Source organism: Brassica oleracea, chromosome C7, assembly GCF_000695525.1.
Source record: "Brassica oleracea var. oleracea cultivar TO1000 chromosome C7, BOL, whole genome shotgun sequence".
Lineage (NCBI taxonomy): Eukaryota > Viridiplantae > Streptophyta > Magnoliopsida > Brassicales > Brassicaceae > Brassica > Brassica oleracea.
In genome coordinates, this window is record NC_027754.1 from 7,954,240 (window position 1) to 7,965,255 (window position 11,016).

Here is an 11,016-nt window from a genome sequence, read left to right on the forward strand (position 1 = left end):
CTTAATTAAGTCGTCTGGAAAGTCTTCCATCTGGACGACTTATTAGACGACTTATAATAAGGCGTCTGGAAAGTCTTCCCAGCTGGACGACTTATCGGACGACTTAATTAAGTCGTCTGGAAAGTCTTCCATCTGGACGACTTATTAGACGACTTATAATAAGGCGTCTGGAAAGTCTTCCCAGCTGGACGACTTATCGGACGACTTAATTAAGTCGTCTGGAAAGTCTTCCATCTGGACGACTTATTAGACGACTTATAATAAGGCGTCTGGAAAGTCTTCCCAGCTGGACGACTTATCGGACGACTTAATTAAGTCGTCTGGAAAGTCTTCCATCTGGACGACTTATTAGACGACTTATAATAAGGCGTCTGGAAAGTCTTCCCAGCTGGACGACTTATCGGACGACTTAATTAAGTCGTCTGGAAAGTCTTCCATCTGGACGACTTATTAGACGACTTATAATAAGGCGTCTGGAAAGTCTTCCCAGCTGGACGACTTATCGGACGACTTAATTAAGTCGTCTGGAAAGTCTTCCATCTGGACGACTTATTAGACGACTTATAATAAGGCGTCTGGAAAGTCTTCCCAGCTGGACGACTTATCGGACGACTTAATTAAGTCGTCTGGAAAGTCTTCCATCTGGACGACTTATTAGACGACTTATAATAAGGCGTCTGGAAAGTCTTCCCAGCTGGACGACTTATCGGACGACTTAATTAAGTCGTCTGGAAAGTCTTCCATCTGGACGACTTATTAGACGACTTATAATAAGGCGTCTGGAAAGTCTTCCCAGCTGGACGACTTATCGGACGACTTAATTAAGTCGTCTGGAAAGTCTTCCATCTGGACGACTTATTAGACGACTTATAATAAGGCGTCTGGAAAGTCTTCCCAGCTGGACGACTTATCGGACGACTTAATTAAGTCGTCTGGAAAGTCTTCCATCTGGACGACTTATTAGACGACTTATAATAAGGCGTCTGGAAAGTCTTCCCAGCTGGACGACTTATCGGACGACTTAATTAAGTCGTCTGGAAAGTCTTCCATCTGGACGACTTATTAGACGACTTATAATAAGGCGTCTGGAAAGTCTTCCCAGCTGGACGACTTATCGGACGACTTAATTAAGTCGTCTGGAAAGTCTTCCATCTGGACGACTTATTAGACGACTTATAATAAGGCGTCTGGAAAGTCTTCCCAGCTGGACGACTTATCGGACGACTTAATTAAGTCGTCTGGAAAGTCTTCCATCTGGACGACTTATTAGACGACTTATAATAAGGCGTCTGGAAAGTCTTCCCAGCTGGACGACTTATCGGACGACTTAATTAAGTCGTCTGGAAAGTCTTCCATCTGGACGACTTATTAGACGACTTATAATAAGGCGTCTGGAAAGTCTTCCCAGCTGGACGACTTATCGGACGACTTAATTAAGTCGTCTGGAAAGTCTTCCATCTGGACGACTTATTAGACGACTTATAATAAGGCGTCTGGAAAGTCTTCCCAGCTGGACGACTTATCGGACGACTTAATTAAGTCGTCTGGAAAGTCTTCCATCTGGACGACTTATTAGACGACTTATAATAAGGCGTCTGGAAAGTCTTCCCAGCTGGACGACTTATCGGACGACTTAATTAAGTCGTCTGGAAAGTCTTCCATCTGGACGACTTATTAGACGACTTATAATAAGGCGTCTGGAAAGTCTTCCCAGCTGGACGACTTATCGGACGACTTAATTAAGTCGTCTGGAAAGTCTTCCATCTGGACGACTTATTAGACGACTTATAATAAGGCGTCTGGAAAGTCTTCCCAGCTGGACGACTTATCGGACGACTTAATTAAGTCGTCTGGAAAGTCTTCCATCTGGACGACTTATTAGACGACTTATAATAAGGCGTCTGGAAAGTCTTCCCAGCTGGACGACTTATCGGACGACTTAATTAAGTCGTCTGGAAAGTCTTCCATCTGGACGACTTATTAGACGACTTATAATAAGGCGTCTGGAAAGTCTTCCCAGCTGGACGACTTATCGGACGACTTAATTAAGTCGTCTGGAAAGTCTTCCATCTGGACGACTTATTAGACGACTTATAATAAGGCGTCTGGAAAGTCTTCCCAGCTGGACGACTTATCGGACGACTTAATTAAGTCGTCTGGAAAGTCTTCCATCTGGACGACTTATTAGACGACTTATAATAAGGCGTCTGGAAAGTCTTCCCAGCTGGACGACTTATCGGACGACTTAATTAAGTCGTCTGGAAAGTCTTCCATCTGGACGACTTATTAGACGACTTATAATAAGGCGTCTGGAAAGTCTTCCCAGCTGGACGACTTATCGGACGACTTAATTAAGTCGTCTGGAAAGTCTTCCATCTGGACGACTTATTAGACGACTTATAATAAGGCGTCTGGAAAGTCTTCCCAGCTGGACGACTTATCGGACGACTTAATTAAGTCGTCTGGAAAGTCTTCCATCTGGACGACTTATTAGACGACTTATAATAAGGCGTCTGGAAAGTCTTCCCAGCTGGACGACTTATCGGACGACTTAATTAAGTCGTCTGGAAAGTCTTCCATCTGGACGACTTATTAGACGACTTATAATAAGGCGTCTGGAAAGTCTTCCCAGCTGGACGACTTATCGGACGACTTAATTAAGTCGTCTGGAAAGTCTTCCATCTGGACGACTTATTAGACGACTTATAATAAGGCGTCTGGAAAGTCTTCCCAGCTGGACGACTTATCGGACGACTTAATTAAGTCGTCTGGAAAGTCTTCCATCTGGACGACTTATTAGACGACTTATAATAAGGCGTCTGGAAAGTCTTCCCAGCTGGACGACTTATCGGACGACTTAATTAAGTCGTCTGGAAAGTCTTCCATCTGGACGACTTATTAGACGACTTATAATAAGGCGTCTGGAAAGTGACTTTTGCAAAAAGCACAAAAATCAAAGTATTCTTTCCAAGGCCGTTTAGAAAGCCCACTGCAACAGCATAAACAAAAGCCTAAAAAGCACGAATCTGCAACTTTACTCTTTAACCCAAACGTAAACATGCGGTCACTACTCTTGCCGCTGGCGAGCTTCCCCATGCGGCCAGGTTTCCAGCAACGCCTCTCAAATCGCCACCTGCCATTGTTTAATCCACTCGGCTTGGCTCCAACACAGATCATTTCGCCGAAGAGGAGAGCCACCATCTCTTCTTACCAGTCTCCGTCATCTCTACCAGTCTACGGTTTCCAAATTCGAGGATCTAAACCTAGCTTCACACCATACACGGTGGCGTTTTCCTCTCCAACCTCTCCTGCTTCAGTTTCAGCTGATAATGAAGTCGACAAGGCAAAACTCGCTCAGGTGAACGATTCTTGAAAGTGATGAATTGAGAAATTATATGCCCAATCGAAATGATAATGTTGAAAGTGGTGAACGATTCTATATTGAGTATTAAGTGGTGGTTTCACAGGTTGCAAAGAGACTAGAGAAGACTTCAAGGTACTTCAAGAGGCTTGGGAGTATTGGTTTCTGGGGGCAGCTTGTCTCAACTGTTGTGGCTGCTGTCATTCTATCCTTCTCCATTGTTGTAACTGGCAAACCCACTTCCCCTGCTACTTTCTACGCAACCGCTAGTGGCATCGCTGCTGCATTTGTCTCTGTCTTCTGGTCCTTTGGCTATATTCGCCTCTCTGAGAGGCTCCGTCGAACTGCCGGTGACCCTGCCAAGGTAATGTGTGTTCGTTGTATTTAAAAGTTGGCTTGTTTGATTTGCTCACTAGAGACTTGTATTGGGTTCAGGCCCCGCCTCGTGCTGATGTTGTGAAAGGTTTGAGAAGTGGGATTATGGTTAACCTTCTTGGAATGGGAGCTGCAATTCTCGGGATGCAAGCAACGGTTGGGTTTTTAGTTGCAAAGGCTTTAACAACCTCAGCAAACCCTTTCTACCAAGGAGTCTCTCAAGGATACAGCCCCGTTCTTGCCCTCGATGTCTTCCTCGTTCAGGTAAAACCTCTACTTATGTCTTTGATGGAGCCATTGTTTGACCTGAGAGCCATTTTGTGCAGGCATCGGCCAACACCTTGCTTTCTCATTTTCTAGGCCTTGTTTGTTCCTTAGAGCTGTTGCGGTCCGTGACAGTGCCCAACTCCGAATCAGTCTTCGTTCCTAAAGTTGCATGAGTTTCTGCTTTTTGCAGGCCTTGTATTCATAAACGTTTAATGCAGAGACTTGTTATCTTTTATAATTGAAAAACAACTGTTGTCGACTCAACCGCTTTATTACTGCCGAAACACATGCTTCTTTGCCAGCAAGAAATGTTACAAGATTTAAATGTATATCTCTCCAAGGCCAATCAATCAATCTTCTCCAACTGAGAATTTGGATCACATATGCAAAGCTTTAACAACTGCAGTGCTCAAAACAAAAACATTCCCAGTTCCAAGGGGAAAACAAAACAGAGCATTTTGTCGTCGGTTCTGTTTAAACGGGGGAGGCTCTAGTGTTACATGCTTACAGACACTATTGTGTGCTTCCAAGGTGAAGATTGAGCGAGATTGTGCAGCTCTGACTTCTTTGTCAATGGAGTGAGCTACAAAAAGGTGAGCGATACGGCCGACTACGTTAAGTTCCTTCCAAATACCATGAGTGATTCGACTTGCAAGCGTGATTGAAACTGATTTCCTCTGTCCATCGTGCACATTTTCTATGTACAGTATGTCTATTTTGTATTTTATACTTGTTCACGTGTAGAAGCCGGAAAAGGGAATTGACATAAAAAGTATAAATAAAGCGATGTTAAAGAAATAGACAATTCAAAAAACGAAATGAAAAGCGATACGAAAACGTTTTCAAAATAAACATTGAGTTGAGATACAATCTATTTCCTTAAATAGCGAAATACCAAGTCCCGGATACAACCATGTATGTAAGACAAATTACACGTCACTTGTAATCATCTCGACGAACCGGAGATATGCTACAAAACACTCTCAGACTTACGTTGGAGATTTGCTGGTTTTGATTGTGTTAAACGTGAAAAATGAAATGAAAGGAGACAAGTTTTTAAAGAGGAGAAGACGAGCCATTTTCCATAAATAATGTAGCGTTTGCGCACATTAACCAGCGGGAATCTCGCGAAGATGTTGGAGGTGAGGCGTTACGAAACTTATTCCTCAAGATCTTTTCTCGTTTAAACTTATCGACAAGAAGAGAGAAAGCATGTTGTTTTATCATGAACTACATATCGTTTAAAACAAAAATGCATGCTGTTTTGGGGCAAAAAATGTAGAGCTTAATTGGGCCCCAAAAGAACATCTTGTAGTGGCCATGGGCCCACATTCTCCCAAGCCCAATCCCAAACCCAAACCCAAGCCCAAGCCCAAACCAAGCCGAGCCGATCGGACGAGACAGTGGCAGCGTGCGCGTGGGGAGCCATCCCAAAGCTGTTTGAGCATTCATAACTATATTGCTCCTCTCTTCTCTACTTCTTCAATGTGGGACAATTCTTCTTCTATTCATTTATACCAAATAGGCCTGGCCTAAAACAGACTGGCTGATTAACCATTTCTTTTCACATTTAATTTAAAAGCCCATGGTTTTCAATTAATCCAACAATCCTCATATGAATAGAAATGATTCTAAACATATGCAGACTAAATGCACATTCGATAGACTCTAGTTATTATATTTATACTAATCCTGACTAGACTAGACAGATTTATCGAGAGTGTTTGCGAAAAATTCACTGTGTTTTAGTTGGTGAAATTTTTAAGCCTTGAACCATTCATAGTTAATATATGTTGGGTTTACATTACCAGGAGGTAAACACGATGTCTTGAACCAACTGGTGTTTTATGTAGACCGAGACAACATGCATAGCTCATCTTCATTTTATCGTAGAACTTAAGTTATGTATTGTGTTAATTGTGGCCCTGAACTATTTCTGGCTTTCATGAGTGAACTTAAAGAATATAGTCTTACCTTCATTCTCCAAGAAACGGCCACATTTCACACTCATTAGGTGATGACCGTGAAAAGTATTGAGTAATACTCCGCTTTAAAAGCTATGGAATCACTAAAAGTCTATGCTTATCCTACTCATATTCGTTAGAAATTTTATCATCTTAGGAGCTGGGAAGAGACTACTCTGTCTCAAAGTGCTCCTGCTAGATTTTGTTCGTTTTCTTTTCCCTTTGAACCTACGTCTTGGGATATCACTCAAATTACCCTAAGTGATTTGTACTCTCTCAAATAAGAGGTCGAGCTGTAGTACTTAGGGATCGAATCCACAAGGAGCTGGGGCACAGAAAAAATCTTAAACAATTTATGATTAGGCTAGGTAAATTATGTAAACTAGGTGGTTGCCCGCAAGTTTGCGGGTACAAATAATTTTAAAATTTTAATATAATATTTTTTTTATGTCTTTGACCTGCAATAATATATTTTAATATTTTAAAATTTAATGTGAATTTGATAGATAATTTTTAATAAAAATATTTTATTTATTAATGCTTTTTAAATTCTTAAATAAGATGTATATAGTATTTAGTTAGATTTTTGACATCTTTTACAAAACAATATTTTATTAAATTGTTTCATAACATTATTGTTAGAACAAGTTTATATAGTTTAATTGGTTTATATATCAAAATTTTCGTCCATAAAAACTATTAAAATCAAAAACAAAAACTCATGTGACAAATAGACTCACACTTGCAACTAAAGTATAAAACACAAAAGTTATTAAGAAGAAACATAACTATATATATGTGAATTCTGTTAATTTAATAAAAAAGTAAGAATATAAATAAATTCATAAATTTAGGAATATATTTTTTATTCATAATTTTCTTTGGATTGTTTTATGACTAATGTAATTTTTGTGGTTATTTTGCTTTGGAAAAAGTTTTGTTAATGATGAACTTGTGAAGAAAATAATATTTTGCGATTGTTTCTGATTTGATAACATTTTTATAACCTTAGAAAGGAAACTATACAATTATAAATAATTAATAAAATATTTATAAATTTTATATTTTATGAATTATTTCTTAGAAATTTAAAAATCCTTATAAATAGTTTCATAAATCCCAATAAGTGGTGTTATAACTCAAGAAAATAATTTGTTATCTATGAAGAATAATTTATAAACTTAAAAATGATCTAATAATTTTATAAAATAGTCCTACAAATTAATTTAAAATTAAAAACAATCGATAAGTATTTAGAAAATATTTTATAAAATTCTTAAATCATTTTTTTAATTTTAAACAATTTAAAAACCTGCTAACCTTATCAATGGTTTTTAATTTTATAAAATATTTAGAAAAATTATTTTATAAAATTATTAATTCATTTTAATAATTTTAAATAATTTACAAACCAGTTAACCTTCATAAAAAATTTCTAAACTCCTATAAATAATGAGAAATATTTCCTTTTAAATGGTTTTATAAATCTTTATAACATTTTTTATAGACTTTTATATATTAATTTGTAAACTCTTATTAATGATGTAATAATCATTATTGATGATTTGTCACATTCAAAATTATTACAAAATATTTATACAATTGTAAACTATTATATATCTTTTATAAACCATTAGAAATGAATCAATATAAATACCTTTAATTTTTTTAACAAAATATATTAAACATCACAGATGATTTTCAACTAATGTAAATAATTAAACTTGCTATATGATGCATTAATAGTTATTATAATATTTTTATTATAATTATATGTTTTATATGCATATTATGACATATATAGGAAAATAAGGAATTTTAAAACTTTTTATAATAGAAAATAAAGCTAGTATATTATTTTCATTAACTACTTTTTAAAAACATACTTCATATAATTTATAAATAGACTATTAGTGAAAAAAATGATGAAGTATTATATATAATTTCAATAATTGCTACAATTAAATACTATAAATGATTATGCTTTAGAATATATATATATAGTTTGGCAACTAACATTAATTGGTTCTACGATTTTCTTTTTTAGATTTGATTAAAAGAAATGAAAACTAAAAATCATTGACCAATGAAATTATAAGATTTTTTCTCAAACTGCATATATGAGTGATACGTCAGCAAAATGACTTCTCAATTAATATATAAGAAGCTGTGAATTTGGTAGATAATTTTTTAATAAAAATATTTTTATTTATTAATGCTTTTAAAATTCTTAAATAAGATGTATATAGTATTTAGTTTGAATTTTTACATCTTTTACAAAACTATATTTTTTTAAATTGTTTTATAACATTATCGTTAGAACATGTATATATAGTTTAATTGGTTTGTATATCAAATTTTTAGTCCAAAAAAATTATTAAAATAAAAACAGGAACTTATGTGAAAAGTAGACCCATAGTTGCAACTAATTATCGTTAGAACATGTATATATAGTTTAATTGGTTTGTATATCAAATTTTTCGTCCATAAAAATTATTAAAATAAAAAACAGGAACTTATGTGAAAAGTAGACTCATACTTGCAACTAATGTAAAAAACACAAAAGTTATTAAGAAGAAACATAACTATATATATGTGAATTATGTTAATTTAATAAAAAGGTAAGAATATAAAAAATTTCTTATTATTTAGGAATATATTTTTATTCATAATATTCTTTGGATAGTTTTATGACTGATGTAATTTTTGGGGTTATTTTTCTTTGGAAAAAGTTTTGAAATTGATGAACTTGTGAAGAAAATAACATTTTGCGATTGATTCTGATTTGATAACATTTTTTATAACCTCTTAGAAAGGAAACTATACAATTATAAATAATTAATAAAATATTTATAATTTATAGTTTTATGAATTATTTCTCAGTAATTTAAAAATCCTTATAAATAGTTTCATAAATCTTAATAAATGGTGTTATAACTCAAGAAAATAATTTTTTTTTATCTATGAAGAATAATTTATAAACATAAAAATGATTTAATAATTTTATAAAATAGTCCTACATATTAATTTAAAATTAAAAACAATCCATAAGTAATTGGAAAAATATTTTATAAAATTCTTAAATAATTTTTATTAATTTTAAATAATTTTAAAACCTGCTAACCTTATCAATAGTTTTTAATTTTATAAAATATTTAATAAAATTATTAAATCATTTTAATAATTTTAAATAGTTTACAGACCAGTTAACCTTCATAAACATTTTGTAAACTCCTATACATGATGAGAAATTCTTCCTTTTAAATGGTTTGATAAATATTTATAACATTTTTTATAGATTCTTATATATTGATTTGTAAACTCTTATTAATGATGTAAATAATTTATAAACTCGCTATATGATGCATTAATAGTATTTTATCAACGGTCGTTTGTTTAGAATATCTATTGTGTGGATCTCAGATTTCAACTGTTGTTTGTTGGTCTGGAGAAAGTGTCGATCGATGTTATCAATAGATAATCGATCGATACAGCTTTCAGAACGTCGATCGATACACCTTTATGGTTGTCGATCGATGTTCCTTCTAGCAAGCTTTACCGAGCGGGTTTGACAATGTTCACTAGGTTTCCTAGATCAACTTCTGTTTGTTTCTAGCAATCCTAGCAGAATATGAATTATTTCAGGTAAAAGACTATACTTTCGCTTGCGCCTAATTATCTTAATCTCAAGGTTCTAGTTAGCTACTGTAGAACACAAGCAATAAGATCAATTCAATTGATGGATATCACAAACAACTCAGCAATCTATATTTGGGGCTAATCCTTCATAATCCTATTTTAACCCTAAACCTAACAAGGTGAACTACTCAGACATAGCAAAGCAATTCATACCAGTAATCATAAAAGAATGCATAAATAGATTAAGGTTAGAAATACTGGAGTTCCAATACAAATCTCTGAAGGTGTCTTGGATCTTCTCTCCAAATCTACTAAAAACCTTTGCTGTGTAAAAACTAGAAAGTATAGACAGCATGTGTTGCCTAGAACAATGGCAGAGCACATAAATATTAGGTTAAAAGTCTACTAGGAGTATTTTCGTATATATGTTGTGACTTGAGTTTTAAACCGGCTTGGCCTTACGCGCTTTGCTGTTGATCGATGGCACATAATGTGCATCGATCGATGGTGTACTCTGAATGTCGACCTCGAACTGGTTCGATGGTCAACTTCGAGCCTCCTTTCATTTTTGCTCCAAAATGCACCCAAATCATCACTTTTCTCCAAAATGTCCCTAAACATGTAAAAGTGCTAAAAAGACTCCAAAACATAATAGATATTTCCTAAAACACCTATATACCATGGCTAAAAGTGGCTAAAAATCCATGGTATATCATACCCCCAGACTTACCCTTTTCCTTGTCCTCAAGCAAAATAAAGAGTAGTTTTTGCAAAAGAGGTTTTGAAAACAGCAGAGACTCACACAATTTAAGAACTCCTATCATCACCTCTACAACGTTCCAAGCCACATCAAATCAATTCTAACTTCAGATGTAGTCTATATACCATATCCTAACTTAACAACCAAATCTATCTAACCAGCAACTTAGCTAATATTGTCTGACTCGCCCCTCTACTGATCTCATTTAATACATAAATAAAAAGTGGAGGCTTTACCTTGGGAGTATCGATCAAAAGACACATGGACTCTTACTCAAGGAAGTTTCTGAACACATAGGTAGTCTTATCTGATCCCTTTATTTCCTTTTTCTCTCTTCTCTGAATCTCAATTCCAATGAACAATGATGCTGATACAGTCCATCTTTATTCATCTTCTTTTTCGATTTTCTCTTTTTTTTTTGTTTATCTTTCGCTCTTTTTTTGTTTCTCTTTTTTTTCTTGACAAAGTGTAAGCGAATAATTGGATCACAGGAAACACTCCTACTCCTCGCGTCCAACGATGTGTGATCATTCCATTAGAGTAGAATAATGGGGTCGCAGGAGACACTCCTACCCCTCTAAAACGCATGAAATCATTTCAGTCTTTTATTTATATAGATGCCGAAGAGAGAGAAAGAGAAGGGAATCAGA

General features: G+C 34.9%; 1 protein-coding gene across 1 annotated transcript; it reads left to right on the forward strand.

Moving 5' to 3' along the window:
- The first annotated feature begins 2,984 nt into the window (after positions 1–2,984).
- LOC106301749 (protein TIC 21, chloroplastic-like) lies at positions 2,985–4,267 on the forward strand. Its single transcript, XM_013738218.1, has 4 exons — positions 2,985–3,358; positions 3,468–3,725; positions 3,797–4,000; positions 4,063–4,267. The coding sequence occupies exons 1-4, from the start codon at positions 3,059–3,061 to the stop codon at positions 4,174–4,176; spliced, it is 876 nt and encodes a 291-aa protein (XP_013593672.1). The 5' UTR covers positions 2,985–3,058; the 3' UTR covers positions 4,177–4,267.
- Positions 4,268–11,016: the final 6,749 nt, after the last annotated feature.